This window comes from Astatotilapia calliptera, chromosome 7 (assembly GCF_964374335.1).
Source record: "Astatotilapia calliptera chromosome 7, fAstCal68.1, whole genome shotgun sequence".
NCBI classification, from domain to species: Eukaryota; Metazoa; Chordata; class Actinopteri; order Cichliformes; family Cichlidae; genus Astatotilapia; species Astatotilapia calliptera.
Genome location: NC_137428.1, coordinates 26,636,898 through 26,663,606, shown reverse-complemented (window position 1 = coordinate 26,663,606; position 26,709 = coordinate 26,636,898). Strand labels below are relative to the sequence as shown.

The following is a 26,709-nucleotide window of genomic DNA, read 5'->3' as shown; positions in this document are numbered from 1 at the left end:
TTTAGATGCAAATGTTGTACTTTGTACTGAAAGAAAAACATTGATGTATGGATAAATCCTGAGTAAAACCCAAAGATGATTACCAGACAGAAAAGCAACAGAAATAAAACTTTGATTGTATTTTATGTTGGATGGTGAAGATCAGCACAGCAGGACTTAATATATCATAACATTTCTGCCCTAATATTATTCAACCTCCACAAATCTGGACTCTGCACTTCAGTGCCCCAAAGATTGTGAATGGGTGTTTGTTTAAGTTGTGCACAGGGTGTCACCTGGTCTCCAGGCTGTAAATTCAGTGTGCATCATCTCTGAAGTTGAGAAATGCTCCTAGCTGAACAAGTCATGTTGATGTTATGGGTCTATGTTGCAACAGGACTGCGGTGAAACGTAATAATACAGGTGTGAACCTGTCTGAGCTGTAAGGGTTTGACGTTTATGTCATTTGTTAAGATGTGATAATGTATGCTAGGATACTGTAGCTCACTGTGTCATATAGTAGCCATTCTTTCAAAGTTTTTTTTCCCTTATTTTAGGGTTTTTGTGCTTGTAAACTATACATTTTTACTAAATTGTTGGTATTTTTTTTATATAATAAACTAATATAAAGTGTGTTCTGATCTGCTTCTCAGATGAAAATGAGCAGCATTTTTTTTTAATGAAGCGGTCTAATTTGGGAATTTCTGATCAGAGAAGAAAAAAAAAACAGAAAACAAAGTGAGACAAAGACTGACACACGTTGTTACTCATAGTTTAGTCTGGTTAGACGAATGACAACCCCGGTATACGGTCCGCTATAATTTCAGGTTAGGGGCAGCAAAGAGAACCAAAAATCTTAGTAAATGGTAAGACAGGGACATCTAGTGGAGAAGCTGTTTACTGCTATGCCACTTCCTAAAACGTAGCGCCTGGTGTTGTGTGAATAAAGAACTGTAATTTGTGATTCGCAGACTGAACCTGTCCGTCCTGCCCCTCGTGACAGTTGGCTTGTCTTGGTTCTTTTGTCTTTTTCTCTTGTCTCTTTATTGCAGTTTGTTGTTTTTAAAAAAAGCTTAGTCCGAGTCGCACTGAAATGAATGACACAATTTTATACTCATATTTAACAAATATGTTTTTTTTTTGTTTTTTTTTTAAGTCCGTAACAAAAGGTTTAAACTGCTACTGCTTTAGATAAAAAAAAAACAAAGAATGTTTGCCTTCAAGATAGATAGCCTACTCGTTCTGCGGTTCAGCTATAATAACGACCAGCTCTTGTGGAGGGAGTTTAATTTGTTATGTTTTTCATACATCATATTTCACCATTGAGCCCCATAACAAAGGTTAAACAGATTATTTAAAATCACTGCAGCTTCTTTTTTACGGCTGAATGCTCACTGACCCTATCGACTGTCTATGAAACCGGATGTGGTAGGAGCGAAGTGTCTTATTCCGGAAGTGAGTCTTTGCTCTACCGAGCAAGTTCCTGGCTTCTCAAAACAAAAACAGCAAACAGTGGGTAGCTGCTGTCAGTGAAAGCTGAGAGACGTGTTTAGCCTTCTACTGCCTCGTCATGGTGCTAAAGTCATGTTGCGTTTACAGCGTCGGAGTTGTTTCTGTACTGATGCTGATTCTCGGCATTTCGTTGGTTTTGACCAGCGTGTTTCCACATTTAGTACAGTCGATGGTTAAAAAGGTAAGCATCTAATTTAGGCTAGCCTTTGCAGTAGGCGTTAACCTCAGATAAGCTAATATGAGACATTGTCATAGTAGCTAAAGGTAGCTCATTTAGCGTCTAAGAAATACAGCGTGGAATTATTTATGGAAGTGTTTTTAACAGTTTTAAGCGTTTCAGGTTTGAATGTTTTACAAATGGCTCGCCTTAGGATACAATTTCAGATCTGTTCTGTCACCCATTTACTTAAGTAGCAGTGTTTATTTCTAGGGTTGAAAAGATGAGATCACACAATGTGTACATTTTGTATCCTAAACATGCGGAAATCTTTTGGTAGCACAGCTAAAATTAACACGGCTTGAAATAGTTTAAATAAATAGAATAATATATCAATAAACGCTCAGTAAAAGCAAACATAATTTGACAAAACCCAAATCTCAGTATGGTTCAGACCTATTAAGTAATTGTAAAAAAAAAAAAAAAAGCGAAATGGCGCAAATTCATCAAAGTATTACAGAATGTAACACGTCTTACTAAATGTAATAAAAAACCAGGATAGTAAATCAGATGATTTTAAATGGGCACAGACAGTGCTGTGCAGTAAGAGCTTTGAGTTTGTCTTAACTGTTTTGATTGTAGAGGGTCTAAAAATATTTACATGAGAGAACAGGTGATTATCCGCTAGACAGATCTGTTGTATTGTAGACCGTTGAATTAAATTAAATTTTGTGTGGATCAGTTGAAAAAAAAGTTCTCCACTGCTTATTCGACAATTGGCACAGAGAGTATTGTATGCTTTTATAACATTCATTGCTAAATATAGTTTAACATGTGACATAGATGCCATCTCAGTATTTCGCATTTGATCATTTTGCCTTTTATTTGTGCTTTGTGATTGTCACCAAATATTGTGTATCATATGTGGCATAAACACTCACTGGACACTTTATTAGGTACACATTACTAGTATCAGATTGGATATCCTTTTGCTTTCAGAATTGCCTTAATTCACATGGTCAAAAAAGGTGCTGGAAACATTCCTCTGAAATTTTGGTCCATATTTACATGATAGCATCACACAGCTGCTGCAGATTTATCGGCTGCACATTTATAATGTGAATTTCATGTTTAACCACATCTCAAAGGTGCTCTACTAGATTGAGGTCTGGTGACTGTGGAGGCCCTTTGAGTACATTGTTATGTTCAAGGAACCAGTTTGAGATGATTTGTGACATACTGCGTTATCTTGCTGAAGCAATAGCCATGGTCACCAACAATAATCAGATAGGCTGTAGTATTTACATGATGCTCAACTGGTACTAAGCATTGACTGTAGAAAACTGTTTTCTACAGTCAATGGTACTAAGAGGTCAAAGAACATATCTAAACACCATTACACCATCAGCTCCAGCCTAATCCTGCCCCTGCCACCTGTATGTTGTAGCAGAAATCAAGACTCCTCAGACTGGGCAATAGTTTTTCAAGCTTCTATTGTCCAATTATGGTGAGTCTGTGTGAATTGTAGCCTAAGTTTCCAATTTTATAGGTTGTGTTGATGTGTTATGGGTTTAGAGATGCTCTTTATCATACCTTGGTTGTAACACGTAATTACTGTTACTGTTGCCTTTCTATCAGCTTGAAGTGGTCTAGTTATTCTCCTCTAACCTTCACAATCACCAAGAGAACTGCCTTTCACTACATATTCTTTCTATTTTCACACAGTTTTCTGTAAAATCTAGTTGTTTGGGGAAAATCCCAGTAAAACAGCATTTCCTGAAATACTCAAACCAGCCCATCTGGCACCAGCAGTCATGTTCAGAGTCACTTAAATCACGTCTCTTTCCCATTACGATACTCAGTTTGAACTTCAGCAGGTCCTCTTGAGAATGGCTACGTTGCTAAATTCAATGAGTTGATTATGTATTTGTGCCGAAAAGCAGTGGCCTGTGAGTGTGTGTGTGTGTGTGTGTGTGTGTCATGACACCAAATGATGATTTCATCTGTTTCAGCAGGTTCATACCGTGTAACGTGAAGTGAAACTGCATATCATCAGCACAGTAGTCATCTAAAATAACATTTTTAACCCCACCGCCCTTTGTCCCCCATTAGCAAGTCATTCTGAAAAACGATACAGATGCGTTTGAGGCCTGGAAGGATCCACCGGCACATATCTACATGCAGTTTTACTTCTTCAATCTCACAAATCCCCAAGAGGTGTTGGATGGGGAGAGGCCAGCTGTGGTGGAGATTGGACCGTATACATACAGGTGAGGGAGGGAAAGGAGAAACGCTTAACATTTGTTTCTCCATTCATCTCTTGATTTAAAGAAAACAAAACAACAAAAAAAACTAAGTGTCAAGTTACTGGAACATTTTAAGAGGTGGAGGCAAAGCAATGATGTATCAGCACCCATAATGGGAGCTTTTAAGATTCAGTGGTGCCAGTCTTACGATGTATATTAAGAATAAATGTGATACAAATTTATTGACTAGTAATAAATTTGACTAGTGAAGGTGTTGAGTTAGATGAAAAAGGTTTATAAAAGCACAATACATCTGATTTGGAAAATCAACAACCTGATAAAAGTAACAAAGCCAACGCTGCTGCACGCAAACTGTGGAGCAGTTAAAAAGATCAGAAAAAGACACTGCAATAGTAATTAAGCAGGTAAATAGCAGCCAGGTCCGGTTAATCAGATGGCATTAGTTAGCATCTAAATATTACACTTCATGACAGTTGGAAAAAGACTGAACAAGCGTGGCTTGTTCAGCAGGATTCCCTGGCAGAAGTCTCTTCACTCTAAAAAAAAAGAACAAGACAGCACAGCTTATGTTTGCAAAGTTGCATCTGAGCAAACCACAAGATTTCTTGAACACTGTGCTTTTTTTCAGATGGACCAAAGAGATGATTGGCCACAATGCACAGTTTTAGGAGAAAGCCCAACACAGTGTATCAGCACAAACGCCTCATACAAATTTTCAGCCAGTTTTGGAGGAGTGATGATTTGTTCTTGTTTTGCAGTCATTGATTAGATCATGAACTGCTCTGTATACCAAAGTATTTTAGAGCCAAATGTGAGGCCATCTGTCTGACAGTTAGCTTCAGCTGAAACTGGGTCGTGCAGCAGGACAATGATCTCAACCACAGCAGCAAATCTACAACAGAATGGTTGAAAACAAGAAAATGATCAAAGTGTTGCAATGACCCAGTCAAAGTCCAGACATCGACCTGACTGAAATGCTGTTTCAGGGCCTTAAGAGAGCTGAGCCTGTAAATCTCAATGAATGGAAACAATGCTGTGAAAAGAGCAGGCCAAAATTCCTCGACAACAATATGACGAAGTGATAAAGTCAATACAGAAAATTGTTACATCAAGTCATTTCTGCTCAAGCTTTTGAATCCCAGGGTGTGCTTAGCTCTCACAGGACACTGTCGTCGCACAGTGTCCTTGATCCAACACAGCTGATTTAAATGGCTAAATTACCTCCCAACATGTCTTGAAGTCTCTGGACACATGTCTCCAGAGGCCTGGTAAGGAACTAATTATTTGATTCAGGTGTGCTGATCCAGGGTGATATCTAAAACCTGCAGGACCCTGGCCCTTGAGGCCTGGAGTTCCCCACCCCTGGTCTATAGTGTGTTTAAGAAAAAAACATGTGAATGTTGTTAGAGATAAATTTAAAGAGATGCAGAGCAATCCTGTGCTTGGATACCTGTAAGCACCTGAGAGACAGCATTTTTGTACTAGTTTTGGTGCTGAGACTTACGAACTGTGACACGGAGATGTTTATTTTTCCGAAAGCACATTTTATTGTTTTTTTTATTGTGTACATTCAGTGTTATTGTGCCATGAAAGGTCAATGTGCAGTTTATTTTCTACCCAGTCCACACCCACAGGATCTCGACATTCATAAAACTGGCTTTTGATTAAACGTGCTTTACATATATTACTTACTTTGTTTTACATTTTTAACTTACTGTTTGACTTGATGTTATTTCATTGTTTTCCCTTTTCAGATCTTTTTATTTTTATTCGCTGATAGGTTAATTTATTGGTTTAATCATTTGACAGTTTGGTTTTCCTGTTTTATGTAGCATTACGTTTTTAAAATGAATTTTTATTGGCCTTATTTTGTTCACTTGGTGTATATTTTCTTTTAATATATGCCAATTTTAATTTGCCTTTTTTTTTTTTTTTTTACCTGTAAAGCACTTTGAACTAGATATACGTGTAAGGTGAAAAGAAAGTTTATTTGATTCATATTATCCATATACCCAGTGATAGTATAATATATCGCTGCACACAGCTGATAACCATCTTATCTCTTTTGGCACTGACTTGTTTTCAGTAGCACTGAAAGCTAACGTAAATACTTACATACGTTATCTGGGTCACCAAATCAGTTAAAATAAAGCAGTTTTAGGAAATTGTTATTGAGTTATTAAGAAACAACTCACCATTGACACGTTTTATGGTTTAAAAAAAAAAGCTTCTTCTTTTTTTTCCAATAATTGCATCACAGTCACATGTCACAAACACAGTCACAAACTGCACAGATGTGTGTCAAGGGAAATTGAGCCACAATAGACGAACAATCTTCAACCCACTTTTCATGTAGAGTAAATGTGACATTATCAGTCATGTGAAGAACTGCATGTCTTAATATCCCCACACTTTTTTCATGTATTGTGCTTTATATAACATGGCGTGTTAAAGAGTGCAGATGCAAAGTAGGGAGTTACGCTATAGCTTTTTTTTTTAAATCACAAACAAAGCTAGTTGTTATATTTGGCTGCAGCTCTGTAACAAAGAATCTTTTCTCTTGTCTAAAAATGTTTTGCTTTTCCTCCACAGAGAGTACCGGCCTATGGAGCAAATTGACTTTCAGGATAATGGCACTAAAGTAACAGCTGTCAACACTAAAACCTACATTTTTCAGCGTAACATGTCCCGAGGTCCAGAGAGTGACCTCATCAGGACAGTTAATATCCCTGCCATGGTGAGCAATAGTCTACAGCACCGATCTGATCTGCCACTCACAGTATTATAGTTTTCTCACATTAGGACGAATATTAAGGTTTCTCACATGTGGGCATTGCTCATGTATATTCCTCAACTGGTTGTTGAGTGGTTCACAGGAGTTGCTGGTTGTCGGTTGCATGTTGGTTGCAAAGAAAGTGCTGCAGAAAAGACCTCTTAGGGGTCTTGCTCTGGTTGCTAGTAGGTTGCCCAGTGCCTATAGCATTTCCTGTGGAGCATTTCCTATATGGAGAAGGTTTGTCTTCAAAGTAATGTTTTGCCTCAGCGCTACAGTCAACATGTTTCAAAGGGGGTAGATTTCTGGTTTGTGCTGCACTTTCTACGGTTTCACTACAGTTTGGAGAGTAGTTGGGTAGTATTTGTTGACAAGTCTATCACTTCCATTCAGACTCTAAATGGAGGTTAAATGGTGATTCCAAATGGCCCACGGGTGTGAATATGAGTGCGAATGGTTCTGTCTTTCTGTGTTAGCCCTGCAACATATTGGCGACCTGTCCAGGGTGTACCCCACCTCTCGCCCTATGGCAGCGGGATAGGCTCCATCCACCTGTTGACCCTTAATTGGGTAGGCAGAAGAGGATTGATGGATAGCAGTCAAATGGAGGTTTTTGCTTGGAGATGAGATGTTTTTCCCTAGCAAGTGGTGGTTGCCAGAGGGTCAATATCTAGGTCTGTGTGACTGGGGGCTTAGTCACTTGATCCTACATTGTCACCATGATTGTCACTTGTCCAAAATTGTGGAGAAGTTCACGTAACATGGTTAATGGGCACATGGGCATGTGGTTTGTGTTCACATGTCTGCAAAACCTCAGTCAATCAGCAAGATTAAATAAGGAAGTTGTTCTCTTAATATGTTTTTATATATATATATATATATATATATATATATATATATACATACATATATATATATATATATATATATATATATATGTATGTATGTGTGTGTGTGTGTGTGTGTGTGTGTGTGTATACATACATACATACATACATACACGTATGTACTTACTTACTTACTTACTTACTTACTTACATGGCCTGCTTTATGTTTATTCAAACTAATAATCCTGTAACGGCGTTCTTCTCCCTTTTTTGTTTCTTTTTGTCCTGGTAGACAGTGATGGAAAGACTCAAGGATAAATTCATTGAAGCCAACTTGATCTCTGCCTACATGAAGGGCACCGGGCAAGGCCTTTTTACCACTCGTTCAGTGGGAGAGCTGCTGTGGGGATATGAAGATGGACTTCTTAAAGCCTTGAAAACCATTACACATGATCCGGATCTGGATGATGTTTTTGGACTTTTCTATAAGGTCTCTTTAATGCACATAAATGTGTAATTGTGTTCTTTGTGTAAACCATATATATATATATTTTTTTAATATTTAAAAAAAAAAAAAAACTTTTTCCCCCCATCTTACAGAACAATGCTTCCAATGATGGAGAATATGTGTTTTTCACTGGTCAGCAGAACTATAGGGACTTTTCCAGAGTGGACACGTGGAAAGGTGAAAGGTAATTGTCTCCTCTCACCTGTAGCACATGTTGGATTTACAGTTTAATTGTAAAATTGTTCATCAGTGAGTTTTGTTGGTGACATGAAGTTAATGGATGCACACCAAGTGATTTGTGTCATATGATCAAGGTGGGTTTAACTGTGTTCCTGTTGAGTTTTCGTTCTCTTTCTTATATCACCGCCGATAGGACACTGAAACTGAGTCTGTTTACAGACATGTGACCAAAATAACCACTGGCTGCTAGTTTGGCTTATATACCTTTTATAATTATCATTTCATTTCATAGCCATTAAATGAGGAAAGTCAAATCATGTTAGCCAAATCCCCCCAACAGCAAAACAGAATCACTCACTGCAGGGATCAAACGCTGATGTTTCTCCCTTTAACATCATTTTAAAAAATGTAATCAATAATGAAATAACTACTTAGGTAAAGCACCAAACTCTCTTATCTTTGTCACAGAGAAGAACAGCCAACCATCGGCTCTGCATCTGTACTCACTAAACCCCCAAAATATGATCATCTTTCTTGCACTGCCTTTTATCTCTGCCTGTCTTACAAACCTAATTGTTTTAAGACTAGGCTGTTGTACCTTGAGCAGCAGTTTTGGGAAACACCCTTATTTTATAGTGTGCTTCCTAACCTACAAATATATCCAGTCCTCTTTGCCCAGCAAATGGCTTTCCATGGCTTTTAGCTGGGCGTGCTAAATGTCTGAAACATTTTTAAACCTTCGAACTTTGTAACATTTTGAATATCTGTGCAGCTCCTTGAATTGGTGGACGTCTGATGAGTGCAACATGATTAATGGAACCATTGGAACAGGCTTCCATCCTGTAATCACCAAGAATGATATGCTCTACATTTTCTCGTCTGACCTGTGCAGGTGAGTAGAGCAGAAAAGCTGTACCAGTGAAAGATGCAATCTTTTGATTGCATATACAGTACTGTGCAAAAGTGTTGAGCCACCCCTCATCTCTTACTGGTGTGCTAGTAAATTGGAAAATAATTGCAGTAATTTAATGAAACACATGGTGGTATGACCACCTTTATTCTTGAACACAGCCTTGTAATTTCTTGAAGTAGTCTTCAGGAAAAGTTCTCCAAGCTTTTTGAAAGACATGCAAAGCTCTTCTTTGGATGCCGGTTGCCTTTTGTACCATTCTCTGTCAAGACGATCCCACACTGCTTCAGTAATGTTGAGGCCAACCTCCAAAACCTTCAAATTTGGATTGAAGCCGTGCGACTCAAAATGTAATCTTTATTGAAGAAAGACACATTTAATACGTCACTTGAATTTAAAAGGTTGTGTATTTAAAAAAAAACCCAAAAAACTTAAATGTAAATTTAAACTATTTGAATTTAGAAATGTATAAAACATTCATTGTAAATGTTTGTTTCTATTTTAGTCATTGTAGCTGAATGTGTTTTTCAGCTGAGCATCTGGACTTTTGTAGTTTCATATGAAGGTTATTTCAGTTCAGTTTCAAGCCATATTCTGCTGACTCATGCAGCATTTGCTGTATTTTCCCTCTTGGCTTGAGCTAGTGAAATGGCTCCCCCCACAGCCTTCCTGAGCCTTTCCCTGGTCTGAATATTGGATTAAGGATCCTAATTTAGTTTGGCTGGTTTCAAGGCTGGTCAGTGTTAGCCTCCTAAATGAGGCCACAGCCTATTTAATGCTGCTTAAAACAACAAATGTCAGTCCTCTGTGATTGTTAATATATTAGAAACAGAAGTCACATTTACAGGTCATCTAACAGCTTGGTTAATAAGAGGTGTCAACACAACCGTTGAAAAACTGGTATAACCAGTTTGTTCAATGCAGGTTTTCTGTAAATCAGTTTATCGCTGAGCTCATGAATTCAAACCATGTGTCATTGTCCAGTAACGCAGTGCATCCAGAGATTAACAAGCATGTAACTCTCTTTCTAAGGTCTCTGTACACAGTGTATGAGGAGGATGTGACAGTGAAGGGGATCACTGGGTATCGATTTGTTCCTCCCAGCTCAGTGTTCGCCAATCTGACTGTGAACCCAGACAACGCAGGCTTTTGTGTGCCTGCTGGTAATTGCCTGGGGTCTGGCCTGCTGAATGTGTCTGTATGTAAAGAAGGTAAGACAATGTTTTACTGTGTTAAACATAGCCAAATGATCTTTGATATGCTGCTTTTTAAGTTACATTAGTTCAGACTCATTTCTTTCCCCCATGGTGTGATTTGTGTGGACAGGTGAGAACAAAGAAATTGTGTTTCAATTGTGTTTAAAACAAAATAACTCAACCAATGAACTCTGGAAATGTTTATTTGCGGCAAAAACATGATCTGACCGAGTTGTATCAGTTTGTACCAAGTTTCAGCTAACCGCGCCTTTTGTCAGGCGTGTGTCGTCCCCCCCCCCCCCCCCCCCCCACCCCCACACACACACACACACACACACAAAAGGAGTAATGCTTGCTAGCCAGAGACCGTCTCCATTACAAACGCATCCACTAGTCGAAAGCACGAGAACTTGTTCCCATATTTACTTTCTGGCTCCTCAGACACGGTAGAATAAGTGAAGTGAAAGTTCTCTTGTGGTTTGTTGTGATGTGCTCTGGTGCATCTGATTTAAAGCAAACAAACTATGGTTGTTAGTGCTGAGTAATAACTTGTATCAATTCCTCATTGCACTGTAAAGAATATGGAGTCAACACTTAGCAAAAGACTCCCTGAAATTAATTCACTGACTGTCATTTCTGGGGCCTACTTTAGCAGTGTCCCTGACAATTGTACGCTGTGTTTATTACAAGCCATAGCATTATTAGAATATTGATGTTTTACATTTACAGGTATATTTTACACATGGCATATTTTCCTCAGGTCGAGTAAGATGTTGTCCCTGCTTTGTTAATATCTTCTGTAATGTTTTTTCTGCTGTTTAGGGGCTCCTATCATAATGTCTTCACCACACTTCTACCAGGCAGATGAGAAATTTGCTCAGGATGTATTCGGAATGACGCCAAACAAGGAAGAGCACCAGACTGCCATTGATATCAATCCGGTAGGAATCACAACTTTAAAGCTTAAATGTTTAATTCGTTCTCGTGTTGCTGTGAATCTCTCTTCAATTTATAATACATATTTTGTCTAATACAATTATGATTTATATAGTATTAAATCTTCAACACTAGATGGAGTAGTGTCTCAGCTTTTTTTTTTTGTCATGACTAGCCAATAGTTGAGCTTCTGTTTAAAATAGTGGTTAAAAATTAAATCAGAGGTACGTGGTACAGGGCTGTCACGAAAGATAAGCTCTAACTGCTCTTATCATGATAATAATACTCTAATTACCTGGTTGAACTTGTAGTAAAGTCTTGATAGCGAGAGACAGACTGAAAAAAACACCTCCAGCAGCACAACGTGTAGCTGAACATACTGTGTAGTGCTTAACAAATGTATTAGACCACCATCCAATGAAAGATTTATGCCACAGCAGCCAAAAATTAACAATTGCTATATGATCTAATTTTCTGATTTTATTTATTTATTTATTTTTACAAATTTTACATGATACACTTTCAGAGAAAACAGAAAAAAACGATGAATGATTCTGTAATAGTTAAAAGTTTAAAAAAAAGTGCAATTCCCAAAAATAAATAAACTGTATTACATTCACAGTAAAAGACAGAAAGCATTCTTCTTCTTCATGATGCTCCAGATGTTTTCAGTGGGTTTACAGCTGTTGTGATAGATGCAGTATGGAGTTTAGTATTGTCTTGAAGAAATATGGCAGTTCTTCCCAGACAAGATTAGAGCATATGTTAATGTAAAGCCTGTGTATAGCTTTATATATGGCTTCCATGGGCACTGATGCACTCCCATACCATCAGAGATGCAGGCTTCTGAACTGAACACTAATTTACAAGCCAGATGATCCCTCTCCACTTGAATCTGGAGGATGCAGCGACCATGTTTTCAAAATTTAAGAGAAAATACTTTTTTTTTTCTTCTTTTTTTGTTACACCAAAGAGATTTCTCCAGATTTTCTGAGTCTTTTGATCATGTTATTAGATGCTGAGATACTTGAAGTCTTAGCATTTTTACATTGTGCAGTATTTTTCGGATTTTTGTTCACAATTTGCAGATGCGATATTTTGCAGATTGGTGTACCTCTGCTTGTCTTTACTGCTACGCCACTCTTAAGATGCTCTTTGTACACCAGTCTGACCAGTCTAACACAGAACTCCTTCTTACAGTCGCTCTCACGCTTTCGTACAAAAGTACACTTAATTATTTCACACATCCACATATAAAGTGGTGGTTTTACAGTTACAAAAGTATTGAATCCAATAAACAAGCTACCATTTTTTTGTGTTTATCCTCCTTGATCACTCTGCCACGGCATGATATCATTAAGATTGATCAAAGTCCTGTGAATTTTATCATAACTGCTGAGTTGTGATGCCCTCAGCCGTCTTCCCTGCTTGCCCAGAGCTGTGAAGTTATTTTTGCCTACAGTAAAGATATTAAAACTACAGGCAGTACTATGCAAACAGTTTGGGGTAACTTTAGATAAATACATGATACATCCTGAGATTTTTTTCTCTCTTTTAAGTTTTTCAAAATGCAGAAAACTGAAGAAAGAAACGACTAAACTCCCAATTAGGTTTATTTGACAGCTGCCATGTCTCACCGTCTTCCGTTTTTTCACATAATCTCAGATTAACTCAGTTTATTTCTTTTCTTTTCACTGAAGTTACCTTTTTATCACTCCAGCTGTATGTTTGAGGTCATTCTCAAGCTGCATGAGGAATCTGGGCCAGAGCACATGCCTCCCTGATGGTATTATGTAATGGATGGAAAATCTGCTGTACCTAACTAAAAACCTTTGCATAGTTCTGTGTTTTTCTATCCAGTGGTTTGTTGGTTTACAAATAATGTCAACATGTTACTATAAAGATTATGGCCATAATACAGTGTGGGCAGAAAACAATTATTTAGGTGTTTAGGTATACGTGTTCATACATCAGGAGTGACAGGAGTTTTTCCCACATTCTCTGTGTCCCTAACAAAATGAATTTGTGTTTTACAGCTGACAGGAGTGGTTCTCCAAACAGCCAAGCGACTCCAGATTAACGTCTATGTAGAGCAAATTCCCACCTTCAGGTAATCAGCAGCTCTTTCCATCAGTTCAAGCAGCTGAATAACCTGATTTTTCATGAATTTCACTTTCACTATATTAGTATGAAGAGTGAAGCCGCAATAGCTGCATGAGTACCCATGTCTGTGAAGGGCTGCCAGTAAGCTAATTGTAAAGCAATAATGCCACCATCATCATTATGGGTGGACTTTTGCACAGACCTGGCTCACTTGTTACGTGTTTATCTGAATTCAGAAGGAACTAGCAGCAAGATAATGAGACTGTATGTGTTTAGATAGTTACATATTACTGTTATTTTTATTTGAAATAAGATAAAATAACAAAAGCTATATTAAAGTGGCAAGTCAGCTTTAATGTGAGTAGGTTTACATCAATATTTTGAAATGTATAAGGTTGGAGCCCTCAAGACAACATTAGTGACCAGAATTTATTATACTGAATAATGTTAACAATGTCTCTTAAACGTACTGACATCAGTAGATAATTGGCTCTGGTTATGAGGTTTGGCTTTTTTTTTATGTACAAGGAAACACATTGGCCTACATCCTGGAGAATATTTGTAATTTGCCATAGAGTCATGAAGGGGCCTTTCTTTCCCATGCAAATCATTTTGCTTTCATCTACAAGATTTGTGCTCTTCTGTCCACCAGGCTATTTTGGATCTGTCCTGTGCATGCCTTCTGCTTTTAGAATATACCTCTTTATTTTTGGCAAACTAACTTTTGCGAATCCATCCATTTTGTTCCGCTTATCTGGCGCCAGGTCATGGGGGCAGGAGCCTAAGCAGAGAAGGCTAGACCTCCCTCTCCCTGGCTACCTCCTCCAGCTTATTTGGGGTAAAACCAAGGCGTTTCCAGGCCAACTGAGAGATCTAATCTCTCCAGCGTGTACTGGGTCCGGACATGCCATGAACACCTCACCCAGGGGGGGGTCTTTGTCAGATACCCGAAACACCTCAACTGCCTCCTTCCAGTGTGGGGGAGTAGCAGCTCTACTCTGAGCCCCTCTTGGATGGCCGAACTCCTCACACTATGTCTAAGGGAGAGGGCAGCCACCCTTTGGAGAAAGCAAATTTCTGCTGCTTGTATTTACGGCCTCGTTCTTTCAGTCACTACCTAAAACTTGTGACCATAGGAGAAGGTGGGGACGTAGATGGACCAGGAAGGAGGAGTTTCCCTTTTATGCTCAGCTCTCTCTTCACCACGATGGATCGGTACAGCGTCCGCATCACTGCAGCCGCATCATTCTAATAGATTTTTATTCTCATTTTCATTTGCACAGTCACTTTATTTATGACTCGGAATGACAGAAAACTCTTAACTTCAAGTAAGCTAACTGTAGGTACTGTAGTCTCGAATGGGTGCTACACAGTCCACACTTACTTTTGTGAATGCAACAACCACAGTGTTGTGCATTACAAAGAAAATGATGCCAGTCAGTGAAGAAAACCTCTTTATACTCTCTTTCTTCACTGTAGTTAAACTCAGATAATAAAAGTATTTATGCTGTTGGTAAAAAACTGTTCAAATCTACTTTTTTCCCATGGAACAAATGCTCATAACCCCCCAGTAACTGAGGCTTAGAAACCAGTCTCTGGTCATTAGGGAAAAATGTGTTTTTCCTGCTTGGATGACGAGCAGTTCCTGGAGGTTGCTCGTGGTTGCTGTGAACTAGATTGCAAAATCTTTAGACAAGTAAAGGTTGTGCCTTACTGCAACACACCAGCATGTTTCAAAAGGTGAAGCTTTTACTTTAAAGTAGTGCTGCCAGCGTTAATCTTGTTAAAATGACGTTAACACCATAACTGCAATAACGTGGCAAATCTCAGTTTGCGAGTTAGCGCGGATCGCCCCGTGCGCGGGGCTATACGGTACTAACGCGTAGATGAGCTAACCGCGCTAACTCACACTGTTTCTAATTTCACTACCACTTAGCAAGTATTTGGTGAGTGTTTTGCACACGAGTGCAAACTACAGGCAACTGCTGCTATCTGCTAGCAGCAAAAGCACTCACAATGGTGAATACTTTGGTCAGAGAGAGGCTGCCCCCTGTCTCTGGGGCCTAAGGGAGTAAATATAGAATCCAACTTATAAACAGAACTGATGTTGGGGCTGATATCAGTAAAATCTTATCAAATTGAATCCCTAGCCAAGCGTCGGCTCTTTTGTGCAATATTGAACTTTGAAAGGAAAGTTTGTGCAGTTCTTTTGATGCCAACAAGCCCAGATATGGCACTTTTATGTTATATCTGTTATTCCGTTTCAAATTAAAGGTGCTAGAGACAGAGCTTGAAGTCCAAAAATAAATTATGTAACTCTCCACATAATTTATGGTGTGAGATTAATACGTAATCAAGCTTTATTTATGGGGCTCAGGGGGTTGGGAAGCGTATCTGTAACCAGAAGGTCGCCGGTTCGATCCCCGGGCTCTCTGTCCTGGTCGTTGTGTCCTTGGGCAAGACACTTTACCCTACCGCCTACTGGTGTTGGCCAGAGGGGCCGATGGCACGATATGGCAGCCTCACTTCTGTCAATCTACCCCAGGGCAGCTGTGGCTACAACTGTAGCTGCCTCCACCAGTGTGTGAATGTGAGAGTGAATGAATAGTGGCATTGTAAAGCGCTTTGGGTGCCTTGAAAAGCGCTATATAAATCCATTATTATTATTATTATTATACAGATAGTATGAATTTACAGAACATGCCCGGGAAGACATTGTATAAATATATTTATATTACACAAGTATATTATATTGTGTTTTCCAAGTTGCTATTTTTCATTACATCATAGTTAAAGATTATCATGTCATTCTCTTTCAGTCAAACGGGAAATGTAAGGACAGTAGTCTTCCCTGTGGCTTATCTGAATGAGGTACAAACTCTCTCTTTCTCTCTCTCACTCACTCTCCCACACACACACACACACACACACACACACACACACACACACACACACACGTACGTACGTGTGGTTTCCCTAGCAACTTACCCTAATCCTAACCATCAAAAATGAATGCCTAACTCTGACCCTTAGCCTAAACCTAACCATAACCTAATTGTAACCCTGACACTAAACCCACATTTTGAGTCTCAAAAATGCCTTCAAACTCGTGGGGACCGGGATTTTGGTCCCCACAAGGGCTGTCGGTCCCCACAAGTAAAGTAAACTTCCAATTTTTGGTCCCCACAATGATGTTAATACCCGCACACACACACACACCACAGCTCTGGTTTATATACATTTTCTGTTATAACTCTCAGTTAAATACAAATGATTCAAAGGGAAAAGACTCCCTTGAGTACCCTGTAGTTAAAGGAGGCATTTTTGTTTTCAGTATGTACCTCGTGTTTTTCTCTTTTATGTATTAAAGCATTGTGTAATCCTGCTCAGACAGACTATAAATTAGTAAATCTAACTTGTGTGGAGGCAAAAAAAGAAAAATACAGAGGTAGATACTATGATTCCACAGAATCAAAGCTACAGAAGACTAATCTAATATAAATCACTAATTAGTAAATTTAATATTACTTGTTTATAGAATTCTTATGGTCTCAGTTTCTTCATAAACTTGAACACCAAGATGAACAGACGGTAAATGAAAGGGCCGTAAATGTACCATTTACTTTTGTAGGGGCTGTGTTTGTGTTCTTATGTGCTGTAACACAATATTTTCTCTTACCGTCTTAACAGAGCGCCACCATTGATGACACAGCAGCCAAGAAGCTAAAGGCGATTGGTGTTCAGCAGAACGTTGTGGAGAACATTCCCTTCATGCTGATTGGCCTAGCCATCATTGTGGGAGGAATCTTCATGTTCTTGGTGTGTCAACAGAAAGTCCCCGAGGTGAGCTTGTGCAATAAGCAACTGTGTGATGTCATTATGTTGGGACAGATGGCCTGAGCCTGGTTCTGCCAAGTGCTTGCACATACAGGATGGCTCAATTTTTTTCATTCAGATTTATGATGGTGTATGTGGTCAATTTAAAATAATCTAAAAAATAGTTCAAATAAATTGATTTATTTTTCATTATGAAGCACCTTAGATTAGTCCACAGCATGCCCCAAAAGCCCTATAAATGCTCAAGAAAAATAACTTAGAAAATACAAATCGAACCTGTTTAATTAATGCCATGCTGCGCTCCACTCTAAAGAACTACAAACTACAACTAAAAAAAACGAATTAACTGAAATAAGTTAATGGGTGAGTCTATTCAAATTAGGGCTGCCACGATTAGTCAACTAGTCACGATTACATCGACTATCAAAATCGTCGACGACTAATTTAATAGTCGACGCGTCGTTTGAAGCTTTGTAAGATCCCAAAAGACGCAGGAATAAGTAGCAGGATTTAAGAGTGTAATAACAGACTGAAACAGAAGATAGCAGCACTGCATGTACAAGGATGCCAGCTGCCGTTAAACCCCGAAGAAGAAGTAGCTCTGTCCCAGAATTCGTAGCGCGGCCCTGCTCAGTTGTCAACAATGGCGGCAGCTAGTTGGTTTTAATATTAGTCTTATTATTCTTTCTGGGTCACAAAATAAACGTTTAACATATTTTCAGGCGAGAATGTAGCTGTTTAAACCACAAATATCTGCTCAGTTTATCAGGACACCACATATTTTCAAAAGCGCTCCGACATTTTCAAAGATGTCTGTTACCCACCAGCTCCAGTGTTAGCTAGGCGGGGGCAAGGCTCACTAGAGCCCGTGGGAACAGCGGACTCCCGGCAAATCGTTTTCAAATCCACCACCGTCTTTCGCTACTCAGGTTAAACATATATATAAGTCACTTAGATAACTTAAAATGTTATTGTTTGGCTTTTTTTTAGTATTTTATTTGTTCCTGAGTAAATCGGTTTGGCTGAGATTAAAGTTATAGTTTTTAGACAGCTGAATAAACATCAAGCAGACAGCTGATTATCAGAAGTGTGAAATGGTAGAGAGTTTACTCCGGTGTCCTGTTATATTTTAGATAGCAAGGAGCAGACGGCTGAGTTTATTAAAATTTCACCAAAACAATCTGCAAATTTCATTAAAATTTAATAAACTATCATCTTGTCTTTCTTGTTAGTTAGCACATACCTTAAACATGCATGCTGGTGCAATAAGCTTTACGTCCAATGGATGCATGATCTGATTGTCGACTAATAGCAAAAATAATCGGTGACTAGTCGACTATCAAAATAATCGTTTGGGGCAGCCCTAATTCAAATATTGTAGTAGATTTTAAGACTATTCAGAGCAGATACTGTTGCCTTCCTATGAGCTAGCAGCAGTCTGGCCATTTTTTTGGCAATCCTCTGGCATCAACAAGCCACGTGCACCCAGAGAACTGCTGCTTACTGGATATTTTTCTGAAATGCCCAGCCCAGCCCCACTGGCACCAACAATCATGCAATGTTCAAAGTCACTCGAATCAACTTTTGCCCCCCTTTTGATGTTCAGTTTGAACATGAGCAGCATCAGCAGCTAATCAATTGCTGCCGTGTGATTGTGTGAATGTGTAAAGCGCTTTGGGGTCCTTAGGGACAAGTAAAGCGCTATACAAATACAGGCCATTGTCTGATCAGATATTTAGGTATTTGGATCATCTGCCTCCATCTGACCTTATCCTTAGCATTCTCTCCTGTCACACCAATCCTCTGCATGTCCCTCCTCCATTATATCCTTGTGTGAGGTTTCCCTCTTTTCCTCCTGCCTGGCAGCTCCATCTTCAGAATCCTTTGTCCAATATCTCCACTACCCTTCCCCTTTAAATGTCCAAATCATCTCAGCCTCGCCTCTCTAACTTACCTTAAACCCATTCCCCCTAATTAGCTCTACTTCTTGCATCTTTATCGATCTATATGCATCTGTCTCATTCATACACAAGCATTTTGTCCTCTGTGAATTTAAATCCCTCTTCTCTCCGTTGCATATTTCCACCACTCTAGGATCTCTTCCATCTACTCCTTACATGCATGTCCTGAACAACCCTCACATACTTCACTGCCTTTCCTGACTTACTCATGCAGCATCACAGTTCCTCTCTCAGTACTTTAAATTGTAATATATTTGCATTTTATATATATATTTTTTTATATTTTTCTTTTTCAGAGCACTGCTGCCGAACGACAGCCCCTGCTCTCATCGTAACAGCAAACAGAACGTGGAAAGAGGAAGATTGCCTTGGTTGCAATACAATTCAAGGGGTTCACCCATTAATTCTCAAGTAACACTAATACAGTGGTTTTCATATTTTAATCTACTTTCTCATTCATGGTTGTAAGAAAGTGGTAAAAACTGTCTTTTTGTTGTGTTTGTTGCTGGGTTTGGAGGATAATGTCTTCATTTCAAGTTGTAATGATGCTGGAATCCAGATTTTCCAGTCAATCTTAAATTGAGCTTGTTTTTATTTTAACTCCTAACTATGGGATTTTTGAATTGGATTAACACGGGGTTAGTTAACCCCCTTAAACAACCCAGCTTTGAATTAATCAAACATCCTGGAAGTGGGAAAAACACTGTACTGCAAAGTGGCCATATATGTGTGAGCTGTTGCTGCGTTTCTGAATATAAAAGACGTTGTGTCTATCTACAAGGCAACTGGCTAGAGCTTGAACAGTTACTAGATTCCCAGACTAGTTTGGGAGTCAGAGTTAGTTTTAAAAAGCAAGAAAAAACAGTATTAAGAAGCCAGGTTGGTTGTATGTTATAATGAAGTGGATGTAAAAAGTCAGGCTAGTAGTGCAGCCTGTTCGAAGTGCAGATTACTTTGGGCTTGTCTTTCAGCCTTTTGGCTTCAGATGCTATGGCGATGTGGTCTTGTTCATTTTAAAATGATGTTCTGTGTTGTAGCCAAGCTCAGTAATCTACAGTGTATATTAGGGCTGCCACGATTAGTCGACTAGTCACGACTAATTTAATAGTCGATGCGTCGTTTGAAGCTTTGTAAGATCCCAAAAGACGCAGGAATGAGTACCGTAATTGTCGGGCTATAAGCCGCTACTTTTTGCACAAGCTTTGAACCCTGCGGCTTTTAGTCAGGTGCGGCTTTTCTATGGATTGTCCATGATTTTTGTCATATCGTAAGCGGATTTGTTTTGTTTGTTCCGCTGTTGTACGGCACTACGTTGCCTGGCGGAAGGATCGGGGTTCAAGAGTGGTATGTTGGTCACATGTCCGTCTGCCAGGCAACGTAGTGCCGTACGAAGTAGCGGGAAAAACAAACTTCAAAGTAGCGCTATGTGTTCAGTTGGAGGCGTGGATGATGAGCGGCGGTAAACTTGCAAAAAGCAAGTTATGCTCAACTCCACCAGTAGATTCTGACAGCGTGGAAAAGTGTGAAAACATCCACGATCACCAACGGATTTCGAAGGGCTGGACTGCTGCATGATGGAGAGGAGGACACCGCCACGGCCCTTCTGAGGGTGTTCGACTCTGACACTGACAACGAGGATTTGTTTGGTTTTGAAAGTGACAACAAAGGAGAGAAGCGGAGAGTGGATGACGAAGCCATCATGAGCCTGTTCGTATCCGACACTGGAGGAGAGGACTTTGGTGGTTTTAGTGCACAAGAAGAAGAGAAAGATGGTGTGCTGTAGGTTATTATGTACTACATTTGTTACTCATTTATGAAGCACAGTACATGTTTTGTACTTGTAATTACCGCTACTTGTACATATACCTAAAAAGTTATGCAAATATGTACCCATAACTTGTTTTTCAAAATATCGTTTCAAAACCCTGAAGAAGAAGAAGTAGCTCTGTCCCAGAATTCATAGCGCGGCCCAGCTCAGTTTCCAACAATGGCGGCAGCTAGTTAGTTTTAATAGTAGAGATGGACCGATCCGATATTACGTATCGGTATCGGTCCGATACTGACCTAAATTACTGGATCGGATATCGGAGAAAAATAAAAAATGTAATCCGATCCATTAAATATCACGAAAGCACCTCACAAAACTTGCAACACGCCGTAACTCACCTCAGAAAGTTAGCACGTCGGAGCAGTATGCATCACGTGATAGAGCGGCTGTGGCATGCGGGACCTGTCGGTGGTCTGGATAGCATTTGGAGCTTCGCTAGCAACCCGGCATTTCATCTCCGACAAAGTTATCCCCGAGAGAAGTACAGCAAGTGTGTAAGTCCATCTCTGAATGTTTGTAAAGCATTCCTGCGTTAAGCTTAACAAGCGATATATGGAGCGACTGCCTCTTCTTGCTGCTACTTCAATCATGAAACTGCTTAATGATCAGCTGATCGGCTTTTCTGTCGCGAGTCCATCTCTCTGGTTTGTTTTTGGCCCACTTTGCACCAGAAAGAGGAAACCAGCGGCTAAACAACAGCAGCACGTTTAAGCTTGATCAGCTGTTGTTAGAATTTATTTATTATTACTTTCTACTCCAGGATCTTTTTCTACGTAGCTGACGCTGGTAACTGTGCAGGGGCGGATCTAGCAAAGTTTAGCCAGGGGGGCCGATAGGGCATTAACAGGGAAAAGGGGGCACAAAGACATACTTTTCTTTCTTATTCTCATTTAAAATGTCGAGCTTTTAATAAATAATTATCCGAATCTTACACCGAAAGTTTTAATTTGATGTAAAATGAATAGAAGTCAATTACTGTATATAGTGACTATTAAGTCTAATATATATACCCTAGTAAGCTATAGTACTTTTTCCTTTGTGAAGGTACCATCTGTGCAGTCAATTTTGTTGAAGAAAGATGTTGAATCTATTTAATATTTCTTGAAAAATAATTGATTTCTGTGCATTTTTTTTTCACACTGCATCAAATTAAGGTTGATTACGTCGATTAAGCATCATGAGGTGGAGCGTGAGGGGTGGTTCCCTATTTTTTTATTTTTTTATTTTTGTTGTTGCTGGGAGTTGGAACCCTATTAGTTAGGTTGCTTAATATTTACGCTAAGTACTCTTTAAAATACCAGAATAGGGAGGATGGTGTAGGTTTAAGTTTATTAGATTGATCAGTATTGCTGAACTATAAATATTTTTTTTTGCATACAGGTATAACAGAATAGCTTTAGTGTAGTTGTTGTTTTAAACTTGAGTATGAACTTATACAAAATGCAGCAAGATATTTTTAAAAAAACAGTTTTATTGATTAAAACACACTATATCGGATTCATATCGGTATCGGCAGATATCCAAATTTATGATATCGGTATCGGTATCGGACATAAAAAAGTGGTATCGTGCCATCTCTATTTAATAGTACTCTTATTATTCTTTTTGGGCCACAAAATAAACGTTTAACATATTTTCAGGCAAGAATGTAGCTGTGTAAACCTCAAATATCTGCTCAGTTTATCAAGACATCTCATATTTTCAAAAGCGCTCCGACGTTTTCGGAGACGTCTGTTACCCACCAGCTCCAGTGTTAGCCGGGGTTCAAGGCTCACTAGAGCCGGTGAGAACACCGGACTCCCCGCAAATCGTTTTCAAACCCACCGCCGTCTTTCGCCACTCAGGTTAAACATATATAAGTCACTTAGATAAATTAAAAATGTTATTGTTTGGCTTTTTTTTTTTTTTAGTATTTTATTTGTTCCTGAGTAAATCAGTTTGTCTGAGATTAAAGTTATAGTTTTTACACATCTGAATAAACGTCAAGCAGACAGCTGATTATCAGAAGTGTGAGATGCTCGAGAATATACTCCGGTGTCCTGTTATATTTTAGATAGCAAGGAGCAGACGGCTGAGTTTATTAAACTGCACTGAAACGATCTGCAAATTTCATTAAAATTTAATAAACTATCATCTTGTCTTTATTTTTAGTTAGCACAGACCTTAAACACTTAAAGCTGTAAGCTAATGATAGTTATATAAGAGCAGACTCATGCTGGTGCAATAAGCTGTACGTTTTACGTCCAATGGATGATGATCTGATTAGTCGACTGATCGCAAAAATAATCGGTGACTAGTCGACTATCAAAATAATCGTTTGTGGCAGCCCTAGTGTATATATACATGTGTGTCCTCCTTGTGATCCAATCAGTATTAACCCAACAATGACAGGATGGCTTTCTTCCTGTTGTGAATGTCTAATACAATATTATTTCATTTAATTCCAGTACTGTCATAAATATGTTAATATAAATTATACTGATTTACATTGCTGAAACCGGAATATGAAGCTTTGTGGTAGTGACACTGACAAACACACAAAAACTTTTGAAGCACTTAGACTGATTTTGTTTTTTCCCCAGTTTAACTTCTGTGGCATTTTATAACTTTATTGAAGCATTTTTAATAATAAAAAACAACAACCCCACATTGTTTTCCTATTGGCCTATGATTTTTTAGAGCACATATGACTAAATGTTATTTTTCTATCCAACGTTGCACACAGTTTCACTATAATATAGATGTTTTTGCTATTTCAGTCACTATTTTTTGCTGACAAAATCTTTTGTGTTCAATTTCTTTTTTTGAGTGTGTGTGTTTGTTTTGTGCCTAAAAGAGAACATTGTTTACACTACTACTACTCCCTGGCAAAATCAGTACTTAACTATAATCACGATTTATACGCAAATCTCTCATTAGGGTCACATGTATGACAGTTTGCACGTTGTCGTTTGCTATGACTCAACAATAAACTTTCTATGCTATTCCCTGAAGGTGTGTTTGTAGTTCCTGCCTGACATTGCAAAAGTATTGAATCATTGCTCTGCAGATGACCAATAAAGCAAGACGGGCTTTATGACAAACTAAGGTCTGACTAACTACGGTGCACTGCTTTTTCCCTTCTTTAATATAGCGCTGTATGTAGGTTGATAACCAAAACATCTTTTTTGGTTGTAACAACAATATAAAGATATATTCAGTCATTGTCTTTGCAAGCTTTTGAGAAAAGCTGATTAGTTTTTAAGGAGAAAAAAACTTAACCTGTAAACCTTGGGTTTTAATGTTTACGTGGAAAACCGTAATACCATAATGTTGGTGTGACCGGTAGTAATCATTAAAAACACACACACACACACACACACACACACACACACACACACACACACACACACACACACACACACACACACACAAAAACAACCCAATTGTATTGTAGCCTTCTGGATTCACATCATGGCTGCTGATCAAAGTTTGCCCACAGGCTGATCATTTAGTTTAAAATGCTGCCTTCACTGTCTTTCATCTATATTTTAAATCGGTATATGCTACATGCAGAACAGACATGTGTAATACAGGAATGAATAACAACAATTAAAGGTTTACATAAAACTTAGCAGTACTTGCCGTAGCATTCACGCAAGTCCTGATGGTCGTCGTAAACATATTCAGTATCGACAGAATTAGAATTTTTGTCTGTTATGTATCTGTGATATTTAAAGACTTTATTTCTAATTCTTCAAACAAAATTCGTCATGAATACAAATATTAGTGACCATTGTTACATATGGGCAACACGTGAAACAATAAATCTTTTTTTTTTTAAACACATAGATGTTAATAATCAATGTGTGGTGATGGTCATGAAGACTTTTGTTCAGAATGGCCCAACGATTAAGGAGGATGTAGTAGTAATAATAATAATAACTTGTAATATTTATGATGCATAAAGACATGCATACGCTTTAAATACGCTTGCTATATCATAGCAAGAAGATATTTATGAAATCATTTTTATATATTGCCCCAAGTGGTCTGTCAGTGAACTGCAGTTTAACCCCTGATATTTACGGGTGCATATGGTGTAATTAATTTTTTTTCCATTAGAAATGGTTGTTTATATCTGCATTAACTGTTAGTTTCTTTTTGCCAGCTTCATGTAAACTTCAGTGCACAAAATCCTAAATTCTTGAATATTTTGATAATTTGTGGGAATTGCATATTCATATCTGAATGATTTTTAAGTTATGTTATTAGTTAGCTTAGCTTAAAGTCTGGAAGCGGTCTCTCTGTTCGAAGTTTTGTTTGGGCAGAAACTAAACTGATTGTAGGGAAAGGGGGGAATTCAGGGAATCTTCGGGAAGTCACTTCATCAGATCTTGGACATCTGATGAAGCAACTTCATTTAATTTTTTAAGTTCCTTCCGGCAAGACTCCATGGGTGGAGCAAATGGCTAAATGCATAGTGGTCTAAAGTCACGTTAGGGTTTCACTTAGAAACCTCCGACGTGGAGTTGGCCTCATTTAGTAGGTTGAGGTCCAAAGTGTACTTTGGAGTCACATAGATAAACTTTGTCTTCAGCTGTGTGATAACTACCACTGTGCAACAGATTCCCATCAGTGACTTTGACTTGACTTGCTCAGTCTGCCAAACCTTACGCCTTAGTCAATAAAGTAACAAATTAATGAATTATTCAGAAGGTAACTCCTCCCCAACCCAATTAAAGCCTTTAATACAGGCGTAGCTCACAAACCAAGCCTGCAGCAAAACAGCCCCTGTCTTGAACGTCATCTGTAAGCAGCATGAGGACTCTCCAGGAAAAAATTATCATCCTTTCTGTTTTTCTGTCTTTGTTATGTGTCGTTCAGGTAAGTTATTTATTGTTTGTTGAACTTTCATGGAAATATTTTTTTTCTAATCAGTGTTTTATATGACAAAGCTAAAGGATCAAGTATTTGCCTTTACAGGTTCATTCAATGCCTGTGCCTGACGAGTGGCATGGCTTAATTCAGCGAACCAAACGTTCACTGTTGTGGCGCTGGAACAGTCTGAAGCCAGTCGGTGCCAGCTGCAGGGATCACCTAGAGTGTGGCACAAAATACTGCAGGTACAGCTGAAGCTTAAATATTTCATGACAGTCCATCGGTTTACCTGTCTTCCTGATACTCCTGATCATTTTTTGACTATTTTACATTAACTCTGTGTAGCTCTTAAATGTCAAACTCAGCATCATATTCTTTTAAAAAAAAAAACAGTTTTCACAGTGTGTTCATTACTATGCTGTACATAGGCAGTGTGAAGGTGTGTACACGTGTATTTTGCATGCATGGTCTGGATAAAGTCAAAGGGTAATAATGGTGCAATCATTCTTATCTTTACAGGAAAAATATCTGTTCTTTCTGGATCACCACCTGAAAAAGAGATGCACAAACACCATCAGAATCTACAACAGACATCTGCTTTATGGACTACAACTGCCTGTTTTGTTTTGTTTTCAAAAACCTGCCCGCTCCTTTATTCTGGCTCCAACATTCATTCTGAGCAATCAGATCTTTTTCCACCGCGCTGTATCAAAAACAAAGCTGTAAAATCCAGGCATGCATAACCAATCAAATGGCACCACCTTAAGTGATTTGTCTAAAACGCTGCTGCAACATCACACAAGCTGTGTAATCTGAATGTGTTTTATAAGAAAATATAAATATCCATGCAAAGTTTGAGCCGCTCTGGGTTTATT

The 26,709-nt window shown here is 38.7% G+C and overlaps 1 protein-coding gene across 1 annotated transcript; it reads left to right on the top strand.

Moving 5' to 3' along the window:
• Nucleotides 1–1,441: 1,441 nt before the first annotated feature.
• scarb2c (scavenger receptor class B, member 2c) lies at nucleotides 1,442–19,931 on the top strand. Its single transcript, XM_026174006.2, has 12 exons — nucleotides 1,442–1,672; nucleotides 3,761–3,918; nucleotides 6,508–6,652; nucleotides 7,808–8,005; nucleotides 8,116–8,207; nucleotides 8,976–9,095; nucleotides 10,146–10,324; nucleotides 11,132–11,250; nucleotides 13,282–13,355; nucleotides 16,168–16,219; nucleotides 17,039–17,191; nucleotides 19,443–19,931. Exons 1-12 carry the CDS (start codon nucleotides 1,550–1,552, stop codon nucleotides 19,479–19,481), a joined length of 1,452 nt encoding a protein of 483 aa, XP_026029791.2. The 5' UTR covers nucleotides 1,442–1,549; the 3' UTR covers nucleotides 19,482–19,931.
• The last annotated feature ends 6,778 nt before the right edge of the window (nucleotides 19,932–26,709 follow it).

What these genes read in the sequence shown, in the direction of transcription:
- scarb2c (XM_026174006.2), top strand. Translation starts at nt 1,550, where the DNA reads ATGGTGCTAAAGTCATGTTGCGTTTACAGCGTCGGAGTTGTTTCTGTA. An exon ending in ATTGGACCGTATACATACAG is followed by an intron (nt 3,919 to 6,507) that starts GTGAGGGAGGGA and finishes TTTCCTCCACAG; the next exon opens with AGAGTACCGGCCTATGGAGC. An exon ending in TTTTTGGACTTTTCTATAAG is followed by an intron (nt 8,006 to 8,115) that starts GTCTCTTTAATG and finishes CCCATCTTACAG; the next exon opens with AACAATGCTTCCAATGATGG.